Source organism: Myxocyprinus asiaticus, chromosome 27 (assembly GCF_019703515.2).
Source record: "Myxocyprinus asiaticus isolate MX2 ecotype Aquarium Trade chromosome 27, UBuf_Myxa_2, whole genome shotgun sequence".
NCBI classification, from domain to species: domain Eukaryota; kingdom Metazoa; phylum Chordata; class Actinopteri; order Cypriniformes; family Catostomidae; genus Myxocyprinus; species Myxocyprinus asiaticus.
Window position 1 is genome coordinate 42,701,071 of NC_059370.1, and position 27,784 is coordinate 42,728,854.

Genomic DNA, 27,784 nt, shown 5'->3' on the forward strand with positions numbered 1-27,784 from the left:
TAATTTCTCAATTTCTTTAGTGTGTACTGCTGATCCAGTGAGGTAATAGATTGAAAACGGGATAACAGGAGCTAAGCCAATCACCGTCTCTCTCTCTGTGATTAGTGTTAGGTTAAGCTCTGCTGAGGTTTATTACTCTGTCTTCTCCACTTAGAGTATGCCTGATGATGTATTATCACTGAGTCTTCCTCAACCAAACAGGAACCAAACTCCCTTTAAGTGGATTTTAATGTGAACAGAATAACACGCTTTTTTTTTTGCATTCACAATATCTCTGACCTTAAAAGTGGACTCAGTGGACTCATTTTGATACCTTTTAGTTGTGACTAGGTCTTATTCTACTTACACAGTTTTTTACGGACCACGTGATTACTTAGAATTACGGCAAAACCCCTCAAATAAATTCCTGATGCACTTTGCATTTACAATGCATGTTATAAGCAAATTGCAACAAACTTAAAGTGAATCGCATCTCTGGAGGATGTTTTGAGTGTGTTTTGGGGTTTTTTTTGTTGCATTTAAGGGCTGCGAGTTCGTTTGGTGCATTCACATAAGTCAAAATACTTGTGAACCAGTTTAGGGGCCGGATTCATGAAACATTCTTAAGAATAAAATTGATTTTCTAACTAAAGAAAAATTTTAAGAATATTGGTAACACTTTACAAAAAGGTTCCATTTGTTAACATTCATTAATGCACTATGAACTAACAATAAACAATTGTATTTTTAACTAACATGAACAAAAATGAATAAATGCTGTAAATATATATATATATATATATATTTATATTGTTTGTTCATGATACCTAATGCATAAACTAATGTTTACAAATAAAACCTTTTTGTTAAGTGTTACCAGAATATTTTGCATTCCAGATTGTTTTCCTGGTTCTTTATATTCTTATATATTTTCTTCATGAACTGCACTCTAGGCATTCTTGGTTGTTTCTTCAACTTCAGGGCAATTTCATGTCTCCCCTTTTTCTCCCCAATTTGGAATGCCCAATTCCCAACGCGCTCTAAGACCTCGTGGTGGCGTAGTGACTCGCCTCAATCCGGGTGGCGGAGGACGAATCTCAGTTGCCTCCGCGTCTGAGACCGTCAATCCGCGCATCTTATCACGTGGCTTGTTGAGCGCTTTACCGCAGAGACGAAGCGCGTGTGGAGGCCCACGCCATTCTCCGCGGCATCCATGCACAACTCCTCACACGCCCCACCAAGATCGAACCACGTTATAGTGACCACAAGGAGGTTACCCCACGTGACTCTACCCTCCCTAGCAACCGGGCCAATTTGGTTGCTTAGGAGACCTTGCTGGAGTCACTCAGCACGCCCTGAATTCGAACTCGCAACTCCAGGGGTGGTAGTCAGCATCTTTGCTCGCTGAGCTACCCAGACCCCAGGGCAATTTCATGTTTGATTTTTATTAAAACTATCATGTTTCAAATTTGTTTCTTTCTGTTACATGAAGGTCACATTAAAACTGATTTGAAAACTTTTAACCAGGCTTACCTCGTTTATTTTTGGTACTTTTCAAATAGAGGTTGACCGATAGTGGATTTTGCCGATACGAATAAACAAGGTGGTGGGAAAGGCTGATAACGATTAATCTGCTGAGTTTTAAAATCCATTTTTAGAATGCCAAAAAAAAATCTTATTCTTTCCTTACTATGACGGGCACAGACAAAGAATCCAATATGAAGATTTGGTGCATAATGTGGAACTTTTAAGGATAAACAAACCCGATATTCATTGGGGACTCTTATTTTGAAATGAAGAAATTATGAAAAAACCATCGGCACAGATTTTTGCCGATAACAATAGTTCCAAGAAGCAACTATCGGCACCGATTAATCGGTAAAACCAATATATCGGTCTACCCCTATTTCCAAACACCTTTTTATGCATAGATTAAACTATTAAATCCATTATAAACCATAATAATCTAATCAAAGAGTGAGATAGACATGAACAATTTCAATATTTATTGTGCGGAATTTCCACCACACCAAACTATTTTAATTTTTACTTGTTCACCATGTCGACAAGAGCATGCTTGACATGAAATGTGATGTTTGAAGTGATGTTGGAAGAAAAAAACACACTATCACTTTTTGGTAAATATCACTTTTTTATTCGTCAGTTTAAATCAAGCTGGAATATTGCCAAATTATGCAAAATATTGCATCAAAGTGTGAAAATATTGTTTAATCTTAAAACATAAAATATTAGTTATGGAATTATGCTTAGAAAGACAAAATAATATGACATTTTATTTCACAAACATTTAAATTTCCATGAGCAGCATTTTCACCACAAATCTCCATTAAACACAAAACAGAATTTGATGTGCTGGAAATAACACTGTGGTGGAAATTTTCATGACTTTCAGAAAAACACACTGTTGGACATTTTTGGTAGACAAATTAAATAAACTAGAGAGAGTGTAAAAAAAAATAAAAAAAAATGTCCACTGTGTTAAAATTGCCCAAAGTTGAAGAAAACACTCTCTTGCGATCTTATAAATTATCCAAAGATTTTTCTTTTTCAAAGAGATTTTTCTGAATCCGGCTTTAGACCCCTGAAACGTACAAGGTAGATTTACCTACATGTCATGTCAGACTATTGGACTGTGTTCTGTAAGTCTCTTTGAACATGGACACGTTCTAATGATTTAATTCAAATATGTTTCTATAGTTTCTGATATTGTGAATAAATGACGTGTGCAGAAATACGAAAACAATCATAAACAGCAGCTCCCTCGTTTTACATAAAATCTCACAGGTGGAGAAAGCTCATCCACAACCACAGGCAGTGCCTCTCCGGTTCCCAACAGTTATGAGTCTCTGGAGGGCGGCAGTTACCCAGGTACACCCTCACAACACACGCTGTGACATCAGAGTGCCAGATCTACACATGAATGATTTGCCGACACTTATTCTAATCTATCTTTCCTTCCTTCGTCAGATCTCTCAGCTCCTCCTACTGGCGTTCCCCCCAAACAGGCCCCGCCCTTCGGCTACAACTATCCAACCATGCATCCTGCTTACCAACAAAACCCCACCCCCAGAACAGACTCCTCCCCCTCTCATGGAGGGTACAACCCACCAGGATACCAGCAATACTCACAGGTACCGACACTGGTGCAAGTTTGTGATGCTTCTTCGAAAGAATTTTTTTAAACTGGTCGTGTTGCCTTCCTGTTTGTGTGTGCAGCCATTCCCGTCTCTCTCCGAGCTGTCGTCAGCGTTGGGGGGTCTCAGCAGCGTTCCTGACCTGGAGGTGGAAACCTTGAGACCTGTGAATCTACTCCAGGAGAGAAACATCCTTCCACCCAAACGCACACCTCCACCTGAGCCCAACCTGAGCAACGACCTCCGCAAAGTCAACTGCAGCCCCGAGTAAGACAGCAGAGAGATGACGCATGTCTGTTTGTGGTTTGACACCACAGGTGCACGTATGAAGACAGCGCTGCTTTGTTTTTGATGTCAGTGCCATGAGTTTAACCGTTTCTCTTTCATTCTGTCTCTTTCACTTCCAGCACGTTCTGCTGTACTCTCACTAACATTCCCCAGACTCAAGCTCTGTTGAATAAAGCTCGCCTGCCTCTCGGATTACTGCTGCATCCCTTTAGAGATTTAACGGTAAATGAGTAGGTTGTACTGTGTAGATGTACTTTCACATTCGCAACTCAAAAACGTCTCGTTGAAAATCATCATTGTTATGACATCACAATAAACATATGCTGTCCGTATTGACATATCAACACCTATTTAGTGTTTGGCAAGGTGGCCGGCCCTGAATAACAACAGAGTGAACTACACCAAAGGTTAGCCAACAGTATCAGGTCTTTAACATATAGAAGGTACATTAGCAAAAACAGACCAATTAATTGTAAGGGTTAATGAGAGGGTGAAAAATGGTCATGCAAAATGAAATTACGACTTTGTTTTTGGTGCAAGAATCCTTGACAAGCATGAGTGAACTTAAAAATAAATAAAAAGCCCCTGTTTATGATTAAACTTAAAGGCCCAAATATATTGTACTTCTAGCGAAATCGAAGAATTAACAAATGTGACATCATTTTGAACAAAATCCGTCCAAAAAGAATTAGTTATATTAGAAATAGTAATTTTCTGTGGTTTGAAACATCTTTCCAGCGTGAACTCTCGGAAGACTTTCTACCGGCTGCTTAACACCTTCGTACTGCCACTGGTCCACATCTTCTGTAGGTGTGACTTGGTGCTCCACCTACTTTGTCCCGGTTAAATACAAGTTCAGCTCAATCGACAGCATTTGTGGCATTACCATAAAAATTCATTTTGATTCTTCTCTCCTTTCCTTTATATAAAAGCAAAAATCTGGGTTACGGTGAGGCACTTACAATGGAAATGAATGGGGCCAATCCGTAAACATTAAAACACTCAGGGGCAGATTCACTAAGAATGAATTGCGGCTGGTAAAAGCGTTTTTTTTATTTATTTTTTTGCACATGCTCTCTGCTATGGTTTAGCACCCAATTGATTAATATTATGCTGATAAGAACGGCGCAAACGCACCCAAAAAAAATCGCAATTTGCACGCACAATTCTGATCTTGCGGTATGATTCTGAGTGCTTTATAGCAGAGTATGCTGCAGACCACCTGCCGGGACTGTACAGCATCACTTTGATCCAGACGCCAGGATCCTCTCTTAAACGTGCCAGGTTATAATGCTCTTCTCCATCATTTGATGATTATTTAATTACTGCTGATATGATCGGTTGAAAATGTTCACAAACATCTCTTTTAAATAAAATTCATTTGTCTACTTTCATTTTGTGGTAATAGCGTAATCTAAATTGCGGCAGGCAATTTTTGTGATTAAAACGTAATCTACAATGAGCCTAATTTACATAGAAAGTGGGCATGTTTGTGCGGAAAGGAATGACAATGACTTCATTTAAATACTCAAGACGCAGCGCAATTTCAATGCTGGTTGTGCCTGCTAAAATTGATTGCGTGTGGTTAGTGAATAAGATGCTGGTTTTTGCGCTGAAATACCAGGTGTAAAAGTGGCACAACTGTTTGGTAAATCTGCCCCTTACTGTTTCAAAAGTATAGCCATAAGACGTGAACAATTTGCGTGTTAACATGATTTTAGCCGCGTATGTTGCGTGTTAGCGCCATGAATGCAAAATGACACATTACACATTATCTACTGTCCTACATTATCAGTGAGTGGTTAAAAACAACTTCTACTGATCTTATGTCAATTCACTGATTACACATTTTAATGTAACACATTCTCCTGTAAACTCCTCCCCCAGCGGTGTGGCTTGTGTCTGAACATTCGCAAATAGTATATTTATGAGGGGAAATTGAACTGACAATTGAGTTTTATCAGCATTGATATCCGAGCTACAGATAAAGGTGATATAAACAGACATTTCACACACCTGTTGATTTTCCACTCTTATGTGGATAAGATTATATTTGAAATCTTGATAACCCAGATATCTAAATCTCTTGTATCTCTTTTACATTGGTGACTTTTAATCATCTGTTTCTCTCTTTGCAGCAGTTACCGGTCATCACCTCTAACACTATAGTTCGTTGTCGTTCATGTCGGACATATATTAACCCTTTCGTTTCGTTTCTGGACCAGCGCCGGTGGAAGTGTAATCTCTGTTACAGAGTCAATGATGGTAAGAGCTCAGCAGTTGTGCTGGGATAGTCTTTAGTTAATCAGTTTATTTGTCTTTGGTCTGACTCAGGTTAGGTGTTTGAACTGTCCCAGTTTGTCCAATAAATGACCGTTAACCTCTTAAACTCTCCATGTGTGGGGCCAGAAGCGTGCAATAAGTGTATGCTTACATTGTAAAGGTCCCCGGAAACATAAGTCACTCGTGGTATCATTTGAAAGCTTAGAATCTGAACGTTTCATAGAATACCATCACTTTTGCATTTATTTGACAATAAATGACTAAATTAGCCCTGAAAACCTCCGTGATGCAAATAAGTGCCACCTAGAGGTGATGTAGGAATGTGTAGAAATATAAAAAAATTTCACATAGCACTTAAATAGGCAAGTCATATATCAAATTAAAGCTCTAAGTCTCAGTCATGTGAATTTACAGTTCATTTTATTGTACTCATACCACAGTTTGAACGATTATAAAAATTTCCACGAAGTAAAATATGATCTCTGTAAGACAACAAAGACAAATGTCTCATTTCTGCTCCGATCACTGTTTTTGTAAGCCCCAATTAGACATCCATATCTGCTCTTACCTTATGTTGTTTTCTTCAAAATTAGTCATTTTTTACTTGTCTGTGAGCTTGCTTAGTTAAATAATCCAGTGTTATATGTCCAGAACAAAAGTGCAGTCCAGCAGAAAAAGTGATAAATCATCTGCAAAACATGTTATGAACTGTTGATGAAATGTTATATTTGATGAAACAGTTGGGAATATGCATGCAATCCAAAATTGACTGAATGTCTATGATGTGAGTGCTCGGCTGCGTTAGAGCGCCACCTACATTTCCAATCTGTAAATTGTGGTGGAAGGTGATGGAGGAAAATTATTTTTACTAGTACTTGATGCAATCTGATTGAATGCTGGGACATTTAGCAAATAGAACCAGAAAGCATGCTTGCAAAGTTAGGACAACAAAAAAAATTGAATTTTATATATATATATATATATATATATATATATATATCACTTATTAAGTGCTCCTTGAAACAACCACACCGTCTTTTTCCAGAGCAGCCTGTATTTCTCCTGAGGTTACCTGTGGGTTTTTCTTTGTATCCCGAACAATTCTTCTGGCAGTTGTGGCTGAAATCTTTCTTGGTCTACCTGACCTTGGCTTGGTATCAAGAGATCCCCAAATTTTCCACTTCTTAATAAGTGATTGAACAGTACTGACTGGCATTTTCAAGGCTTTGGATATCTTTTATATCCTTTTCCATCTTTATAAAGTTCCATTACCTTGTTACGCAGGTCTTTTGACAGTTCTTTTCTGCTCCCCATGTCTCAGTATCTAGCCTGCTCAGTGCATCCACGTGAGAGCTAACAAACTCATTAACTATTTATACACAGACAATAATTGCAATTTAAAAAGCCACAGGTGTGGGAAATTAACCTTTAATTCCCATTTAAACCTGTGTGTGTCACCTTGTGTGTCTGTAACAAGGCCAAACATTCAAGGGTATGTAAACTTTTGATCAGGGCCATTTGGGTGATTTCTGTTATCATTATGATTTAAAAAGGAGCTGAACAACTATGTGATAATAAATGGCTTCATATGATCACTATCCTTAAATAATCAGTCCTATTTTCAAAATCAATGCCAAAATTTCTGCCAGGCTATGCAAACTTTTGAGCACAACTGTATGTTCATAGCATTGTAAACATATACAGCATCATTTATGAATTTTTGAAATCTTTTTTTGTAAAATGTGACAATTAGTCAATTTTATGTGTGTAAGGTGAGCTTTTAATTTTGGGTGTGAAAAATTGCAGCAGCCAAAACATGCACAAGTGGATGGGTAAATTCTGGAAATTGAGTTATTTTCTCATATTTCTCACTTGAATAGAGACTTCAACATGTTTGGCATGTTCTGTAGGGTTTGGAGATGTTCTGATTGTGTCTTTTTCTCGATCAGTCCCTGATGAGTTCATGTATAATCCTGTCACTCGTTCATACGGTGAGCCACACAAGAGACCAGAGGTCCAGAATTCAACTGTCGAGTTCATCGCCTCCTCTGACTACATGGTGAGTGTGTGTTTGCATGTTTTTCACAGCTTGAATACACTTATGTTGTACCAGAAAGACAGATCTCTTTAAAAATGGGGGGGGTTGGAATAATGCAGAGAAACAGTAACGCTCCACATAGCGGCTGTCGGAATGGAAGTCCCGCCTGTGAGTTAAAAAGAGTCTATCGCTGTTTTGATAAAGGGAGCTCTTTGTCTATTGTCTAGAATATGTATGAAGGAGCTAGACCAGGTTTTTAGCCTGATTTCAGCTTAAGAAGCAAAATTTATCAAATACATGTCCTTACCAACTAGTCTTAGAGATTTCAGTCTTTTCCAAATTAAGTAAATAGGAGCTGTATTATGATTATATTGAAAACTCAGAAGTTTCTTTGTTAAACTAGCACCTTTATGCATGTTTTCTCTCTCTTCCTGAAGCTGCGGCCACCTCAGCCTGCTGTGTACCTGTTTGTGTTGGATGTGTCCCATAATGCCATGGAGTCAGGCTACCTGACTGTGTTCTGCCAGTCTCTTCTGGACAACCTGGAAAAGTGAGAATTCGGACTGAATGTTTTAGCATTAACATCACTACTCTGTTTATTTCCACAGTCTGTTTCATGGTATTTATCAAAATCATGTGTGTGTGTTTCTCTCTGTCAGGATGCCAGGGGATACTCGTACACGAATCGGGTTTGTGACGTTTGACAGCACCGTTCACTTCTATAACCTGCAGGAGGGACTTTCTCAGCCTCAGATGCTGGTGGTGTCTGATATTGATGGTAATTCTGTCGAGTTATCTTACGGTTATCAGTATATATGCTGTATGTGTATGTATGTATAATACTGTATAATACTGTTTAAAAAGCATCCCAGGGTGATACCTCAAGAAGTTGGTTGAGAAAATGTCAAGAGTACATGTCTGCAAATTCTAGGCAAAGGGCGACTACTTTGAAGATGCTAAAATATAACACAGTTTTGATTTATTTTGGATTTTGTTTAGTCACAACATAATTCCCATAGTTCCATTTATGTTATTCCATAGTTTTGATGACTTTACTATTATACTAAAATGTGAAAAAAAATTATAATAAAGAATAAGTGTGTGTGTGTGTGTGTGTGTGTGTGTGTATGTATATATATATGTGTACATTGTATATGCAATAGATAGATAGATTGATGTGTGCGTTATATTCCTTCCATTGACAAAACAAATCATTAAAATGCAGTTAAAAGTCTTAAATGTAATTTGACGGAAATAAATTTTAACTAGCGTTTCTGTTCTGAGAAAAAAAACTACCACTAGTTTGAAAAAGTGGAGCACAATTGATTTACTTTTGCTGCATTTTTGGGGCAAATGTTTAAGTTTATAAAGTTTCTCATGACATCACAGGCTTACATGTAAATGTTGTGGAGTAATAATTGTTCCGCTTGTTCGGAACTTTGTGATTGGCTCAAACTCGCTGACTTTGTATATCTGAACTTTTCTACCAATGTTACAACTTCTGAAAAAAGTGAATTTTTGCTAGCCGAACTGATTTGTTGCACACGTTACCTTTTAATGGTGTTAGATTTATTGCAAAGGCTGTGTTTTGAAAGCACATATTGATTTGTGTTTGTTGTCATTCAGAGTTTATATAGTTCAAAATCGCCTGACAGGATTTTTCTTGTTTCTGTGTGAGAGATTAAGAGATGTTTTTATTTGATTGTGTTTAGATATTTTCATCCCGACACATGACAGTCTACTGGTGAACCTCAAAGAGAGTAAAGAGGTATGAACCTTACAACACACTCACTGTATTTAAACACCTTCTGTGTGTATGCATGTGCTCAGTTGTATGCTCCCATTTCTCTGCTCATATCATATATTACTTAATATGTCACTTGTCACAGTTTTGCAGCTGTATTATCTCACAGAAATGACTTGAGCATTTGTGTGTATGCACGCACTTTTTCTGGTGGACATACAGTACTAGGGCTGGGTATTAATTCACATTTCCTGATTTTAATCTGATTCACTGGCTTTTGTTTTGAATTCATTTCATATTTTAGTTATAATGTCCATTAAAGGGATAGTTCACCCAAAAATGAAAATTCTTTATCATTTACTCACACTCATGCCATCCGAGATGGGTATGACTTTCTTCAATCTGCTGAACTCAGTAGAAGATTTTTAGAAGAATATCTCAGCTCTTTTGGTCCATACAATGCAAGTGAATGGGTGCCAAATTTTTGAAGCTCCAGAAATCACATAAAGGAATCATAAAAGTACCCCAGACAACTCCAGTGTTTAAATCAACGTTTTCTGAAGCGATATGATAGGTGCGGGTGAGAATTTACTATAAATTCTCCTCCTTGATCAGTCAATCTCCACTTTAACTTTCACATACTTCTTCTTGTGTTTTTGGTGATTCACATTCTTCATGCATATTGCCCCCTGCTGGGCAGGGAGAAAAATATATTGCAAAAAAAGACTTAAATATTGATTTCTCACCCACACCTATCATATAAATTCTGAAGGTATGGATTAAAACACTTAAGTCATAAGGATTACTTTATGATGCGTTTATGTGCTTTTTGGAGCATCAGAAATTTGGCACCCTTTCACTTGCATTGTATGGACCTACAGAGCTGAGATTTTCTTCTAAAAATCTTCATTTGAGTTCAGCAGATGAAGGAAAGTCATACACATCTTGGATGGCATGAGGGTGAGTAAATGATGAACTATCCCTTTGTTACATATGAAAGAAATTCTCTCTCAGCTAATGCTGTTAATTATACAGGAGACCTTCTAACTACATACATTACGAAAATATTTATTTTACAGTTAAATATATATATATATATATATATATATATATATATATATATATATATATATATAATATTAACATTTTATCATTAGTTTTTCATCATAATGATCACATTTTAGCTTTTAAAAAAATTTACAAATCCAATATTCCATCAATAAATAAGATTTCATGAAACTGCATATTTTAAATTGCATATATATTTTGTTACATGCTTATTGTTTACATGCATAATTTGTACTATTTCAAAGTATTTACATTGATTTGTAGAACATATGCTAAAACCGTTACTGTCTTTTTAAGAATAGCAGCAGTTCAGTTAAGATCGTCTCCGTATTTTGGTTGAGCACACATTAAAAAGAGAGGAATTATTTTTTTATTTTTTTTTAATCAGCAACTGACTTTGAGGGGCCTGGGTAGCTCAGTGGTAAAAGATGCTGGCTACCACCCCTGGAGTTTGCTATCTCTAGTTCGAATCCCAGGGAGTGCTGAGTGACTCCAGCCAGGTCTCCTAAGCAACCAAATTGGCCCGGTTGCTAGGGAGGGTAGAGTCACATGGGGTAACCTCCTCGTGGTCACTATAATGTAGTTCATTCTCGGTGGGGTGCGTGGTGAGTTGAGCGCGGATGCCGCGGTGGATGGTGTGAAGCCTCCACACGCGCTATGTCTCCGTGGCAACGTGCTCAACAAGCCACGTGATAAGATGAGCGGGTTGATGGTCTCAGATGCAGAGGAAACTAGGATTCATCCTCCGCCACCCGTTTTGAGGTGAATCACTACGCGACCACGAGGACTTAAAAGCGCACTGGGAATTGGCCATTCCAAATTGGGTGAAAAAAAAAAAAAACTGACTTTGAGTGATTCAACTGACTGACTTATGTTGGCATTTGTTGACAGGCACTGGTATGGTTTAGGTCCTATTTATTTGACTGCTAACACTTTGTTTGTGTAAACCAGGAGTTTTCAGATCAAGTAGAAGTATGGAGTGCCACAAGGCTCAGTATTAGGTCCTCTGCTTTTCTCCTTGTACAAGTTTCTCCTGGGAGACAGTATCACGAACCATGGAATTAGTCTTCACTGTTATGCGGACAATACTCTGCTTTATATTTCCTCAAAACCTGATGAATGTTCCCAGATTTCCAAGTTAACAGAGTGTATCAATGATCTAAAAACTTCTAAAAATAAGATACTACAATTTGATTTGTCTCTTCGGTGTTATATTTAGCATTTTATCCTTTGAAACATGTTTCCAATGTTTTAGAACAGCATTCTTCCACCTGAGAAATACTGCAAAGTTAAGACACATGCTCTGTTTCTAATGCTGAAAAGCTAATTTGTGCATTCTTAACCTCAAGACAAGATTATTGTAATGCTATATTGGGAGGATGTCCCGCAGGTTCAATAAATAAGTTTCAGCTGATAAAAAAAATTAAAATAAGCAGCAGCTAGGTACTGTATTATTAGTTTGTTTTTTAAGCTTGCATATGTAAACGTGCATATTTTCTGATGGACTTGTGTATGTTTGCAGCTGGTGAAGGACCTATTGAACGCTCTGCCGGGGATGTTCACACACACGCGTGAGACTCGGAGTGCTCTGGGTCCGGCTCTGCAGGCAGCGTATAAGCTCATGTCCCCGACAGGCGGTCGGGTGTCTGTGTTTCAAACACAGCTGCCCACGGTAGGCACTGGAGTCCTGCAGTCACGAGAAGATCCCAACCTCAGATCCAGCACCAAGGTACGTCTCCTGAAAAAGCATAACATTAAAACAAACCATGTTCCTGCACAAAGCCAAGCTCTGATTACATGGTCAAATGGATCAAACAGACTAACTTTAAGTAATTTACTAATAAACTACTTTAATTCTGTTTAATGTTAATGTTACTAATAACCACTGATACCTCGTGTTATCAGGGTAAAGACCACATTCCTAGAATAAATCCAGATGTGAAGATATAGAATTGTATTAATATCTGCTCTTAGAAAGGTGTGTTTTGTTCAGACTAGTGATGTCAAAAGTACCGGTACTTCGGTACCAAGTCCATACTAAAATAAAAAAGATTTTTCCGCTAACTGTTGCCTTCTGGCAGGCACTACAGAGCACTGAGCACCAGAACCGTCATGCACAGGAACAGTTTTTTCCCTCAGGCTATCCATCTCATGAACTGTTAAAACTGCCCCATTGAGAATAATTATGTGCAATACACAGCTTAGTCTATTTATATTTATCCAACAAACCTACCTCTTCTCCCATACATTTCCTCGCATCTGTATATAACAGATCTGTATTTGTATTTGTGCATATGTATATATATATAGTTTTTGTCTTATTGTGTAATTCTGTATATACTTGCATTTTCTATTCACTTTTTATTTTATTGTAATGATGGTGTTTCTGCAGTACCGGTAGGACCAAGCACCGACTCAATTCTGTCCTCATGCTGTCTGACTGACAGACGGCTGTTTTCAAATACTCACACTCTTATGAGTGCGTGTTCTGATACTCCTTTTACACAGAAATGGACAACTAATCAAATTAAAATTGTGATATGTCCTAGTGTAATTGTTAAACTCTAAATGGATGTGATTTAATTAAATAATTATACAGTCTGCATGCACTGCGCGCTGCAAAGTGAATGTGTGAAGCCCCTCATACGCTGAAACACCACTGTGACTGTTGTACGAGATGACAGAAGAAAGCGCTGATTCACTGTAATGTGCGCAGCGCCTGCAGACTTTATACTGTATTTATAATTAAATCACAGAATTTTGCGCTTCAGTACACACACTGGGTCATATAACAAACGTCTTATCCGGAAGTGTGAAACTATTGTCAAAAACACAGAACCAGATATGTCAAAAATGTCTTCATGTCAAAATAAAAATTTGATTCAAAATAAAAGCTTGACCATGAAATTTAAGAAATTGTTACAAATATATTACTAGTGTTAAGTAAAATGTATTGTATTATTATTATTATTATTATTATTATTATGTTGAACCTACATCTCACAGGCAAGAGTGCATTTGTACTGAATAAATGAGTTTTCATCAGTGTTTTTTTATTTTTTATTTAAAATGTGATTCTCTTTTGAGCAGCACTTTATTTGACAAAAATAAAACCAATGTTGTGTTTTAGATTATGTTGTGAGGATCTTCACTAAAGCACTTGATTAAAAGAATTGTTTTTGTTGATTTTTTTTTTTATTTTTTTGTTTTTTTTTTTTTCTATTTTCATTTGATTAAAGTTTGGATTAATTTGATTAGAGACAATTCTGATGATGAAATTTAAAACATGGAATTCAGAGAAGAAGAAAAAAGGGAAATCGTGAAATTTGGGGGGGAAATTAATAGAATTTAGAAAAAAATAAAACTGATTTCATAGGGTCCTAATTAAAAACCTTAAAGCAATATTTACTTAATAGAGAAACACTCGGGGGGGAAACATGCTTTTGTTTTGATTTATTACATTAAAATGTATCATTTTAATAGTCTAAAGGAGTGTGTTCAATACCATATCTATTTTCTCTTTGCTATCAAAATTGGTGTCGAGAAAAGTGAAATTTTACTTGTATTAGTACCGGATGACATTTTGGTATCGTGACAACACTAATTCAGACAAAGTCTGTTTTGTTTGTGTTTAGAATGTGCAGCATTTGGGTCCTGCTACAGACTTCTATAAGAAACTGGCTCTGGATTGTTCTGGACAGCAGATCGGAGTGGATCTATTCTTACTGAGCTCTCAGTACTCAGATCTTGCTTCACTGGGTACACACTCTCACACATACTGTTTTTTTTCTCAGCTCTGATATGTGAAATGTTCTAAGATGAGACTTTTTGACTCTTGTTCAGCGGGAGTGTCCAAATACTCGGCCGGTAGCATCTTCTACTATCCGTCCTTCCATCACATTCATAATCCATCACAGAGACAGAAGTTCCAGAAAGATCTCCAGCGCTACCTCACCAGAAAGATCGGATTTGAAGCCGTCATGAGGATCAGGTGTACCAAAGGTGAGGGGGCAGAGAGACACGAGCCCAGCTGTCTTTAGAGATTGGACAACAAGGCTGCTTTGAGAAGCAGGTGTTTTAATTAATGGAATTACAGTTCAAAATCTGCTTGAAGTGACACTTTCTCTGATTGTTCGACAGGTTTGTCCATCCACACTTTCCACGGCAACTTCTTTGTGCGCTCCACTGATTTGCTGTCGCTGGCGAATGTGAACCCGGACTCTGGTTTCGCTGTACAGATGTCCATCGAGGAGAGTTTAGCAGATACATCGCTCGCTTGTTTTCAAGCCGCTCTACTTTACACGTCAAGCAAAGGTAAATAAGAATGTGTCTAATCTTGTTTTGATGTACCTTTTAATTCTCCATTATTGTTATTTATTGTGTTTACACCTTTTTTGTTTTAGTCTAAATGACAAATATGTGGCAAATCAGAGTTTGTGGGAGTGGTCAGCCAACTAAAGGAGGGTCACTGATTGGTGTGTATTCATGATTGACAGGTAAACGTCGCATCCGAGTGCACACTCTGTGTCTACCGGTGGTCAGTCAGTTGAGTGATGTGTTTGCTGGAGCTGATATCCAGGCCATCTCATGCCTGCTGGCCAACATGGGTGAGTATGGCACACACATATTGACTTTTTTCTATTTTAGTGCCATATGCTATAGCAATAATGCACTGGAGTGTGTGCTACCGAAACTATTAATTTTATAATATGTCAAAAAACTGCACATAGTGTTCCAATATTTATATTTTATTATTGATATTATCTTATATTTTATTTTAGTATGTCAATATACTTTATATAGTGTTCCAGTATTTATATATTATATTATATCAATATACTTCATGTAGTGTTCCAGTATTACATTTATATTTTATTATATTATATCAATATACTTTATATAGTGTTCCAGTATTATATTATATATTATATTATATTATATCAATATACTTAAAATAGTGTTCCTTTATTATATAATATTATGTCAATATACTTTATATAGTGTTCCAGTATTATATTATATCAGTATACTTTAAATAGTGTTCCAGTATTGTATTATATCAGTATACTTTATATAGTGTTCCAGTATTATATTATATCAATATACTTTATATAGTGTTCCAGTATTATATTATATTATATCAGTATACTTTATATAGTGTTCCAGTATTATTTTATATTATATCAGTATACTTTAAATAGTGTTCCAGTATTATATTATATCAGTATACTTTATATAGTGTTCCAATATTATATTATATTATATCAGTATACTTTAAATAGTGTTCCAGTATTATATTATTTCAGTATACTTTATATAGTGTTCCAGTATTATATTATATTATATCAGTATACTTTATATAGTGTTCCAGTATTATATTATATTCAGTATACTTTATATAGTGTTCCAGTATTATATTATATTATATCAGTATACTTTATATAGTGTTCCAGTATTATATTATTATCAGTATACTTTATATAGTGTTCCAGTATTATATTATATTATATCAGTATACTTTATATAGTGTTCCAGTATTATATTATATCAATATACTTTATATAGTGTTCCAGTATTATATTATATTATATCAGTATACTTTATATAGTGTTCCAGTATTATATTATATCAGTATACTTTATATAGTGTTCCAGTATTATATTATATCAATATACTTTATATAGTGTTGCAGTATTATATTATATTATATCAGTATACTTTATATAGTGTTCCAGTATTATATTATTTCAGTATACTTTATATAGTGTTCCAGTATTATATTATTACAGTATACTTTATATAGTGTTCCAGTATTATATTATATTATATCAGTATACTTTATATAGTGTTCCAGTATTATATTATATTATATCAGTATACTTTATATAGTGTTCCAGTATTATATTATATTATTTCAGTATACTTTATATAGTGTTCCAGTATTATATTATTTCAGTATACTTTATATAGTGTTCCAGTATTATATTATATCAGTATACTTTATATAGTGTTCCAGTATTATATTATATTATTTCAGTATACTTTATATAGTGTTCCAGTATTATATTATATTATATCAGTATACTTTATATAGTGTTCCAGTATTATATTATATCAGTATACTTTATATAGTGTTCCAGTATTATATTATTTCAGTATACTTTATAGTGTTCCAGTATTATATTATATCAGTATACTTTATATAGTGTTCCAGTATTATATTATATTATATCAGTATACTTTATATAGTGTTCCAGTATTATATTATATCAGTATACTTTATATAGTGTTCCAGTATTATATTATTTCAGTATACTTTATATAGTGTTCCAGTATTATATTATTTCAGTATACTTTATATAGTGTTCCAGTATTATATTATTTCAGTATACTTTATATAGTGTTCCAGTATTATATTATATTATATCAGTATACTTTATATAGTGTTCCAGTATTATATTATTTCAGTATACTTTATATAGTGTTCCAGTATTATATTATTTCAGTATACTTTATATAGTGTTCCAGTATTATATTATATTATTTCAGTTTACTTTATATAGTGTTCCAGTATTATATTATATTATATCAGTATACTTTATATAGTGTTCCAGTATTATATTATTTCAGTATACTTTATATAGTGTTCCAGTATTATATTATTTCAGTATACCTTATATAGTGTTCCAGTATTATATTATTTCAGTATACTTTATATAGTGTTCCAGTATTATATTATTTCAGTATACTTTATATAGTGTTCCAGTATTATATTATTTCAGTATACTTTATATAGTGTTCCAGTATTATATTATATTATATCAATATACTTTATATAGTGTTCCAGTATTATATTATTTCATGTTCCAGTATTATATTATATTATATCAGTATACTTTATATAGTGTTCCAGTATTATATTATATCAGTATACTTTATATAGTGTTCCAGTATTATATTATATCAGTATACTTTATATAGTGTTCCAGTATTATATTATATTATATCAGTATACTTTATATAGTGTTCCAGTATTATATTATATCAGTATACTTTATATAGTGTTCCAGTATTATATTATTTCAGTATACTTTATATAGTGTTCCAGTATTATATTATTTCAGTATACTTTATATAGTGTTCCAGTATTATATTATTTCAGTATACTTTATATAGTGTTCCAGTATTATATTATATTATATCAGTATACTTTATATAGTGTTCCAGTATTATATTATTTCAGTATACTTTATATAGTGTTCCAGTATTATATTATTTCAGTATACTTTATATAGTGTTCCAGTATTATATTATATTATTTCAGTTTACTTTATATAGTGTTCCAGTATTATATTATATTATATCAGTATACTTTATATAGTGTTCCAGTATTATATTATTTCAGTATACTTTATATAGTGTTCCAGTATTATATTATATCAGTATACTTTATATAGTGTTCCAGTATTATATTATTTCAGTATACTTTATATAGTGTTCCAGTATTATATTATTTCAGTATACTTTATATAGTGTTCCAGTATTATATTATTTCAGTATACTTTATATAGTGTTCCAGTATTATATTATATTATATCAGTATACTTTATATAGTGTTCCAGTATTATATTATTTCAGTATACTTTATATAGTGTTCCAGTATTATATTATATTATATCAGTATACTTTATATAGTGTTCCAGTATTATATTATTTCAGTATACTTTATATAGTGTTCCAGTATTATATTATTTCAGTATACTTTATATAGTGTTCCAGTATTATATTATATTATATCAATATACTTTATATAGTGTTCCAGTATTATATTATTTCAGTATACTTTATATAGTGTTCCAGTATTATATTATATTATATCAGTATACTTTATATAGTGTTCCAGTATTATATTATTTCAGTATACTTTATATATGTTCCAGTATTATATTTATATTATATTGTATTATATCAGTATACTACACACAGTGTTCCAGTATTTATATTTTAATTTATATTATTTAATTATATTATATTATACTATTGTATTATTTATTGCACCATATTATCTGTATTTATGGTAATTTATTAATATAAATATGATTCTGTCTTGTGTTCTTGGTCACACTAAGCACAAAGTATGTTGTGAAATCACATAGTGTAAAAATTCACACTGTGACAAAACAAAGTTTTGTTTGTTTTGTTAGCCAAGCATAAAACTCACTTGATCAATGTTATAAAAGCTTTTGGGTCATGTGTCCAGAACTGCCATTCCAGATATACACTGCGCTGATGCATCACGTTGGTGTGAATAGTTTTGTTACTAATTCTCAGATTCTCAGTAAATAGCTGTTTAATGTATTGTTAAATGTTCCATAAAGGAGAGAATTGATCATAACCTGCCTTTAAAATGTCTTACTTACAAATGTCTGTCTCTGTCTCTCTTTCTTCAGCAATTGACCGCTCCATCTCCTCCAGTCTATCTGATGCGAGAGACGCGTTAGTGAACGCTGTGGTGGATTGTTTAACGGCGTATCGTGCTAACGGCTCAAACATCCAGCCATCAGGTCTGATCGCACCCTCAGCCCTGCGTCTCTTCCCTCTATATGTACTGGCTCTTCTTAAACAGGTGAGGGTGCTATACACACATACAGTAGCAGAGGTTCAGTTTCTAATCACATGACGTTCAAAATGTAAAGTGATAAAAACCTTTCCTTCATCAGACCTTGTTTTCTGCAGATCTTAAGCACAACTGTCAGAACAACTTGCATTAAAGATCATTGAAAATTGCTAATATTGTATAGATATATACTACGCCTGTATACTATATACAATTTGAAAGCTGTAAGATGCTGTAAATTTACATTACTCCTAATCATTTAGTGGATGCTTTTATTCAAAATAGGTTACAAATGAGAAAAAAACACCATCCATTTATCACACAGGAGTCTACTATATTAACAGTACTGCAAGACAGAAGTTCTAGAGATTTGTAAATAGAAATTACCTTATTGATGCTTATCGATTTATTAAGTGTTTGTGGATATTTCAAAGACAATCAAAATACAAAATATAGAGATCCAAATGTATGTTTGTCTTGCTTTTAGATGTTTCTAGAAAGTTCTGATGCTGCTGTGTTATGTTTAGTCTGATTTTAGTGGGATTCTGTGTTTCTTCTTTCAGAAAGCTCTGCGCACCGGAACCAGCACCCGTCTGGACGAGCGCGTGTTTGCCATGTGCGAGTTTAAGAGTCAGCCGCTGCATCAGATCATGCGCATCGTTCATCCAGACCTCTACAGGATCGACAACTTGACTGAACAGGTAACATGCTGTAATGTGGTATTCATATGCAATACATACTCCACACTACTACAGTAGTAACATGCAAACTGGAAAATGCACGCTCATCAAAAATCTGAATGCATCATATGTATTTCTGTTTATGCTAATTACAATTTTCCGCCAATTAGATGTTTTTTTCTTACTCGACCTGGGCCGAAAAGTGATCAATGTGTTGTCTTTCCTCTAGGGGGCGCTGCACCTGAACGACAGTGTGATTCCTCAGCCTCCCTTACTGCAACTCACTGCAGAGAAGCTCACTAGAGAGGGAGCATTCCTCATGGACTGTGGCAGTGTAAGTACAACACGACAAAAACGCCTGAATGTAAAAAAAAAAAAATCGAACTCAGATCCTCTCATCAGTGGCAATTTCTGAATGTTCAGTTGAACTCTATACTTTGCCCTGTAGGTGATGTACTTGTGGGTGGGAAAATGCTGTAATGAGATGTTTGTACGTGATGTGCTGGGCTGCCCCAATTATGCATCCATACCGTCCAGCATGGTGAGTGTGTGTGTATGTTTACATGCTGTTGTGAACAGTCGTCATTGACGTCAAACATGACATGACACATGCAAGTGCTATCATATGGTTTCAGAAGATATGGAATATGATGTTATAAGCTGTATGGACTATTGTCATCTTGGAGCTTGACTGTTTCGGAAGGAAATTGGTACTTTAATTCACCAAAGTGGCATTCAACTGATCACAAACTATAGTCAGGACATTACTGATGTAAAAAACATTTTTGATCAAATCTAGACAGCAGCCATCACTCCAACACCTTATGCTTGAGTTATCCTGCTAAATTGATCATTTGGTACTAGAAAATCACTTTATATCAAATTATATCAAACACAGTTGAAAGATATTTGGTTCATTAAATGAAGTTTAACATTGTCTTTGTTTGTTTTTGAGTTGCCACAGTATGCAATAGACTGGCATGTCTTAAGGTCAATATTAGGTCAAAAACGGCAAAAAAGAAACAGCTTTCTTTAGAAACTCGTCAGTCAATCATTGTTTTGAGGAATGAAGGCTATACAATGCTTGAAATTGCCAAAAAACTGAAGATTTCATCCAAAGGTGTACACTACATTCTTCAAAGACAAAGGACAACTGGCTCTAACAAGGACAGAAAGAGATGTGGAAGACCAGATGTACAACTAAACAAGAGGATAAGTACATCAGAGTCTCTAGTTTGAGAAATACACGCCTCACATGTCCTCAGCTGACAGCTTCATTGAATTCTACCCGCTCAACACCAGTTTCATGTACAACAGTAAAGAGAAGACTCAGGGGTGCAGGTCTTATGGGAAGAATTGCAAAGAAAAAGCCACTTTTGAAACAGAAAAACAAAAAGAAAAGGTTCGAGTGGGCAAAGAAACACAGACATTGGACAACAGATAATTGGAAAAGAGTATTCTGGATCTTAACCCCATTGAGCTTTTGTGGGATCAGCTAGACTGTAAGGTGTGTGAGAAGTGCCCGACAAGACAGTCACATCTATGGCAAGTGCTACAGGAAGTGTGGGGTGAAATGTCACCTGAGTATCTGGACAAACTGACAGCTAGAATAACAAGGATCTGCAAAGCTGTCATTGCTGCATGTGGAGGATTTTTTTGATGAGAACTCTTTGAAGTAGTTTAAGAAGTTCTGAACATTTTGTTCAAATTGTAATAGTAATTTTTCACGTTATTAATGTCCTGACTATACGTTGTGATCAGTTGAATGCCACTTTGGTGAATAAAAGTACCAATTTCTTTCCATAAGAGCAAAATCTGTACATTATTCCAAACTTTTGGCCACCAGTGTGTATATATAAAACAAATCTAATTCTTAAAACAATAAAAATTATTCAAGATTATTATAAGAAACTTGACTGGGTCCCATCATAACATTTCAGTATTATAATAATATTCAGCTGGGTTCCAAAAAGCCATTTCAATGCAAATACATAATTATAGAAATGTAAATAGAATAGCTTCAATAAGCTGAAAAATGTAGAGATTATTTTTTGTAGCCATATAGTTCAGCACTGATGTCTCTGATATCAGTTTTTCTTTGTCCAAGTTATGATACTTACAGAGTTATGAAAGACAGAAGCTGCTTCTGATAAGCAATAGAACTTGAACCGGACATACTTGTTTTTCATTTTGAAAGGCATAAAAATCTTGCAATCAATATTGCACTCTAAGAAGACTTGTTGGCTGTGTATCATTTCTTTAAAAGTTCCTGATGGGCTGCCTGAGTAGCTCAGCGAGTATTGACGCTGACTACCACCCCTGGAGTCATGAGTTCGAATCCAGGGCGTGCTGAGTGACTCCAGCCAGGTCTCCTTAGCAACCAAATTGGCCCGGTTGCTAGGGAGGGTAGAGTCACATGGGGTAACCTCCTCGTGGTCGCAATTAGTGGTTCTCGCTCTCAGTGGGGCGCGTGGTAAGCTGTGCGTGGATCACGGAGAGAGTAGCATGAGTCTCCACATGCTGTGAGTCTCCGCGGTGTCATGCACAACGAGCCACGAGATAAGATGCGTGGATTGACGGTCTCAGAAGCGGAGGCAACTGAGACTTGTCCTCCGCTACCCGGATTGAGGTGAGTAACCGCGCCACCACAAGGACCTACTAAGTAGTGGGAATTGGGCATTCCAAATTGGGAGAAAAAGGGATAAAAAAAAATAATTAAAAAGTTCCTGATGGGTCCAGATCCAAATCTCACTTATTTCACTCTGATTTCACACCATTTCTGCTGCGCTCTGCGCACAACCTCTGAGTATTCCAGACGCTTCAAACACAACATGTTTATGTACTGTAACTGTCATCTTACTGACACAAAACAGATCAATTTGTGAGTGTAAAGGTTACGACTGAATTTTTTTTGTTTTTTTGTTTTTTTGTTATTCTACAGACAGAGATTCCGGAGTTGCAGACGACGTATTCTGAGAGGACTCGCGCATTTATTTCTTGGCTGTTGGAGTCTAGAACATTTCATCCTGCGTTTTATGTGGTCAAGTATGTCTGTCGCTCCTAATTCAGGCTTACGTACAACTCTAGTTCTCACCATTTTTCCCAGTCTTTTTCTCTCTCTTTTCGCCCCTGTTATTCATAGTCTCGGGCTGCATATTATTCCTGAGGGAGGATAGTATGCCTCCTCTCGCAGTGGGAGTCGGTACATTCCACATTGTTTTTTAAGATTGTTGGACGGTTATGAAATCTGTGTTTCAAGGAGCTCTCTAACATTTCTCTCAGCTTTAATGTGGTTTAAAGACAACATGAAATCAAACTGGAGCCTTTTTACTTTCTTAAAGGAATATTCTGGGTTCAAGTTAAGCTCAATCGACAGCATTTGTGGCACAATGTTGATTACCAATTTAAAATTAATTTCAGCTCATCCCTGCTTTTCTTTAAAAAAAAACACAAAACAAAAGCACAAATCTGGGTTACAGTGAGGCACTTACAATGGAAGTCAATGGGGACTAATCGGTAAATGTTAAAATACTCACTGTTTAAAAGTGTAGCCACAAGACATAAACAATATGAGCGTTAACATAGTTTTAATGTGATAAAATCACTTACTAAAATTTTCTGTGTAAAGTTATAGCCAATTTTGCAACTTTGTTGCCATGACGATGTAAACAAACCCTAAAATTACATTTTAAACAACTTTACAGCTCAAATAATACATGAGTTTTAACAGAAGAATTAATGTAAGTCCTTTTATAAAATTATAAGCTTCACATTTCTACTTTTAAACCCTCCAAAAATTGGCCCCATTAACTTCCATTGTAAGTGCCTAAGGGTGTTTTATGGTTTACCACGTTATGTATTCATGGCAGCGAAGTTGTAAAATTGGCTATAACTTTACACAGAAAATGTCAGTAAGCGGTTTTATCACTAAAATCATGTTAACACATATATTGGCCCCATTCGCTTCCATTGTAAGTGGCTTTTTTTTTTTTTTTTTTTTTTTTTTTTTTTTTAAGAAGAGGGTCAAGTCCAAATTAATTTGAGTGGTAATCAACATTATGCCACAAATGCTGTGCATGTTTGTTTTTTGTTTTTTTAACCTTTAAACACATTGTGAATGCTGTTTCATGTTGTTTTTAAGCCATCTTTGTTGGTTGTTCCTTTAAAGTCAACATGAAATGGTCTTCGCAACCCCATTTCTGAGTGAAGCAGGATATTCAACAAGAAAAAGTCGAGTTTTATTTCATGTTGACTTTGAAAAGACTAAATGTTGCTTTGTTCTCACCTCTCTATTTTTCCCTCTTTATTTCTAGGGATGACACTTCAGCCAAGACCAGTTTTTTCCAACACCTGGTGGAAGACCGAACTGAATCTGCCTTCTCTTATTATGAGTTTTTGCTTCACATCCAGCAACAAATGCCGAAGTAGAATCAGAGATCCCTGTAGAACCAGCCCTAGATTTACGGCTAGCTTCTGTTCCGCGGCTCAACTTTAGCAAGGAGCTCTTTGATTGGACCGCAAAGAGGCAAAGACATGCCCCTGGCCAGTCGCAGCCTGTGGCTCCTCTGGGGGGGGTGGGGGGCAGTGCTTAAAGACAATTAAGAATAAAAGATGTTAAAAAGTGAAATATTAGTGGACTATTATGGCAAAAAAGGAAATGAAGTGTTGAGGACAAAATAAGAAATGCAGTCGAGCGGATTGCACATAAGAGACACACTGAACAATCTGTTTTCATTCATTTCTGTCTGTTTTTTTCCCCTTTTCACATTCAGCTATTGTGTGTAGCCCAAGTCAAACACAGTGGTTTCTAACTATTGACATAACATTTCTCACATTGTCTGTGTGCTTAGTTTCTCCTTTCTCACGCTGTGGTCCTGTTTTTGTTTTGTCAGAATCATAGAGCGCATTTGTTTGTTTGTTTGTTTTTAATACAATCACACGTCAAAGCTCCATGTTGTGTATTTTATTATTCCACAACATCTGCTCATAGACCCTGCTATTAAATATATTTCTTTCTTTATTTACTTGTATTGTTTTCACTTCAGTTTTCCCAGTGTCCTCCGCTACTGCCACTTCCTCTTTCCTTGTCGCTTCCTTTTTCCTCTTCCATTTTCCCTTACAGTTGAAGTCAGAAGTTTACATACACCTTAGCCAAATACATTTAAACTCAGTTTTTCACAATTCCTGACATTTAATCATAGAAAACATTCCCTGTCTTAGGTCAGTTAGGATCACTACTTTATTTTAAGAATGTGAAATGTCAGAATAATAGTAGAGAGAATGATTTATTTCAGCTTTTATTTCTTTCATCACATTCCCAGTGGGTCAGAAGTTTACATACACTTTGTTAGTATTTGGTAGCATTTCCTTTAAATTGTTTAACTTGGGTCAAATGTTTTGGGTATCCTTCCACAAGCTTCTCACAATAAGGTGCTGGAATTTTGGCCCATTCCTCCAGACAGAACTGGTGTAACTGAGTCAGGTTTGTAGACCTCCTTGCTCACACACGCTTTTCAGTTCTGCCCACAACATTTCTATCGGATTGAGGTCAGGGCTTTGTGATGGCCACTCCAATAGCTTGACTTTGTTGTCCTTAAGCCATTTTGCCACAACTTTGGAGGTATGCTTGGGGTCATTGTCCATTTGGAAGACCCATTTGCGACCGAGCTTCAACTTGCTGGCTGATGTCTTGAGATGTTGCTTCAATATATCCACATAATTTTCCTTCCTCATGATGCCATCTATTTTGTGAAGTGCACATGTCCCTTCTGCAACAAAGCACCCCCACAACATGTTGCTGCCACCCCATGCTTCACGGTTGGGATGGTGTTCTTCAGCTTGCAAGCCTCACCCTATTTCCTCCAAACATAACTATGGTCATTATGGCCAAACAGTTAATTTTTTGTTTCATTAGACTAGAGGATTTCTCCAATAGTAAGATCTTTGTCCCCATGTGCACTTGCAAACTGTAGTCTGGATTTTTTATGGTGGTTTTTGGAGCAGTGGCTTCTTCCTTGCTGAGCAGCCTTTCAGGTTATGTCGATATATAGGACTCGTTTTACTGTGGATATAGATACTTGTCTACCTATTTCCATCTTCACAAGGTCCTTTGTTGTTGTTCTGGGATTGATTTGCACTTTTTGTACCAAACTACGTTCATCTCTAGGAGACAGAATGCATCTCCTTCCTGAGCGGTATGAAGGCTGTGTGGTCCCATGGTGTTTATACTTGCGTACTATTGTTTGTACAGATGAACGTGGTACCTTCAGGCATTTGGAAATTGCTCCCAAGGATGAACCAGACTTGTGGAGGTCCACAGATTTTTTTTTTTCTGAGGTCTTGGCTGATTTATTTTGATTTTCCCATGATGTCAAGCAAAGAGGCACTAAGTTTGAAGGTAGGCCTTAAAATACATCCATAGGTACACCTCCAATTGACTCCAATTAGCCTATCAGAAGCTAATTGCCTAGAGGCTTGGCATCATTTTCTGGAATTTTTCAAGCTGATTAAAGGCACAGTTAACTTAGTGTATGTAAACTTCTGTCCCACTAGAATTGTGATAGTCAATTAAAAGTGAAACAATCTGTCTGTAAACAATTGCTGGAAAAAGTAGATGTCCTAAACAACTTGCAAAACTTCCCTTTTCTTTTTTTTCCCTTCCTTTTCCTCTCTCCTTCCCTTTTCCCTTTGCTTTCCTTCCCTTCTCTTTTCCTTTCTTTTTCCCTTCCTGTTCCTCTCTCCTTTCCTTTTCCCTTCCCTTTCCTCCTTCCCTTCCCTTCTCTTTTTCTTTTTCCCTTCCTGTTCCTCTCTCCTTTCCTTTTCCTTTCCTTTTCCTTCTTCTCTTGCTTTTCCTTTCCCTTTGTTTCACTTTCCTTTTGCCTGTTTTCCTCTGCTCTCCTGATTTTGTAAAGTGAACTGTGAAACTATGTCTCTCATGATGGTGTAATGGATCTGTTTTCATCCAACATTATGACTCAACAGTGGCTGCTCAAAATTCCCTCTCCTGATCCTCAGCTGCTTGAAAGTGTTTCATGAAGCTACAACGAGATTCCTCACTGACAAAACTCATTGTTTTCTTTGAGAAAACAGATCAGGCCAACAACAAATGTTGCTATCCACTTTGTAACGCTCAAAATATATTTTAATGTGCTATAATTTATGACAAGCTTATTGAATAAAATGAAATGATAATTCTTGCCTTGGCTGAGTTTGACTTCATAATGTTTGAACAGTGATGGCCATTGTGTTCTTGCTCATTATTAACCAAAGTTTCTCTAAAATGTAACAGACTTGTTTTGTACAATATTTTGAAGAAAATGTGAGTGGAGCACAAGTGGTCATGCATTATTTTTGTCCATAGCAGAAACAGTCAGAGTAAGGGGCCGTTCACACAGAACTCGTATTTGTGTTTTGTCTGCACTATTTTTTCTTAAATATGCAACATTATTTTAAGTTTGTGAAGTATCTATATTTAGACCATTTAAAGGGATTTTGCCTCCTGAGGGTGTGAGAATGATGCTGATTTTGTACAGATATTCATCAAAGGAGAATGAAAGGAAAACACTTTTCGTGTTTTCTGCTCTTAAAAGCCTCTAAGAATAGAGCAACAATGTAGAGAGGAAAATCAAACGAAATGAGCACATGGTTGTTATTGCTTACATTTTCTGTTAATCACCCCATAATTAGCGAACCAAAGACTATAAATACTCACCTCTGAACTGAAAGAATAAAAACAAACAATTGGAGGGTTACTTTAAAAAAAAAAAAAAAAAAACAAGGACCTTTCCACACAGAAATTTCTAGTAAACTTAACAGACCATATTTGCAAGTAAAGGCTACTACACACAATTTTTGTGGCTTTAATTTAAAATTCTCAAGTAAAGTTTACTTTGCAGTACTCCTTTCAGGTCAGATTTACTCACTATTTGTACA

General features: G+C 35.6%; 1 protein-coding gene across 8 annotated transcripts in view; it reads left to right on the forward strand.

The window, feature by feature from the left end:
* LOC127418069 (protein transport protein Sec24B-like) overlaps positions 1–27,048 on the forward strand; it is a 41,165-nt gene extending 14,117 nt beyond the window's left edge. For 7 of the 8 annotated variants that reach the window (XM_051658443.1, XM_051658437.1, XM_051658436.1 and 4 more), the window contains 20 exons: positions 2,785–2,868; positions 2,968–3,131; positions 3,217–3,401; positions 3,542–3,644; positions 5,561–5,687; positions 7,655–7,764; positions 8,181–8,293; positions 8,403–8,521; positions 9,456–9,511; positions 12,078–12,284; positions 14,191–14,314; positions 14,399–14,557; positions 14,696–14,869; positions 15,052–15,162; positions 19,006–19,181; positions 19,736–19,873; positions 20,082–20,186; positions 20,301–20,393; positions 22,794–22,897; positions 24,166–27,048. In XM_051658443.1, coding sequence (XP_051514403.1) covers positions 2,785–2,868; positions 2,968–3,131; positions 3,217–3,401; positions 3,542–3,644; positions 5,561–5,687; positions 7,655–7,764; positions 8,181–8,293; positions 8,403–8,521; positions 9,456–9,511; positions 12,078–12,284; positions 14,191–14,314; positions 14,399–14,557; positions 14,696–14,869; positions 15,052–15,162; positions 19,006–19,181; positions 19,736–19,873; positions 20,082–20,186; positions 20,301–20,393; positions 22,794–22,897; positions 24,166–24,280 — 2,567 coding nt within the window. In that variant the 3' untranslated portion in view covers positions 24,281–27,048. The remainder of the gene's footprint in view (positions 1–2,784; positions 2,869–2,967; positions 3,132–3,216; positions 3,402–3,541; positions 3,645–5,560; positions 5,688–7,654; positions 7,765–8,180; positions 8,294–8,402; positions 8,522–9,455; positions 9,512–12,077; positions 12,285–14,190; positions 14,315–14,398; positions 14,558–14,695; positions 14,870–15,051; positions 15,163–19,005; positions 19,182–19,735; positions 19,874–20,081; positions 20,187–20,300; positions 20,394–22,793; positions 22,898–24,165) is intronic. The other variant, XM_051658439.1, reaches the window with a different exon arrangement.
* Positions 27,049–27,784: the final 736 nt, after the last annotated feature.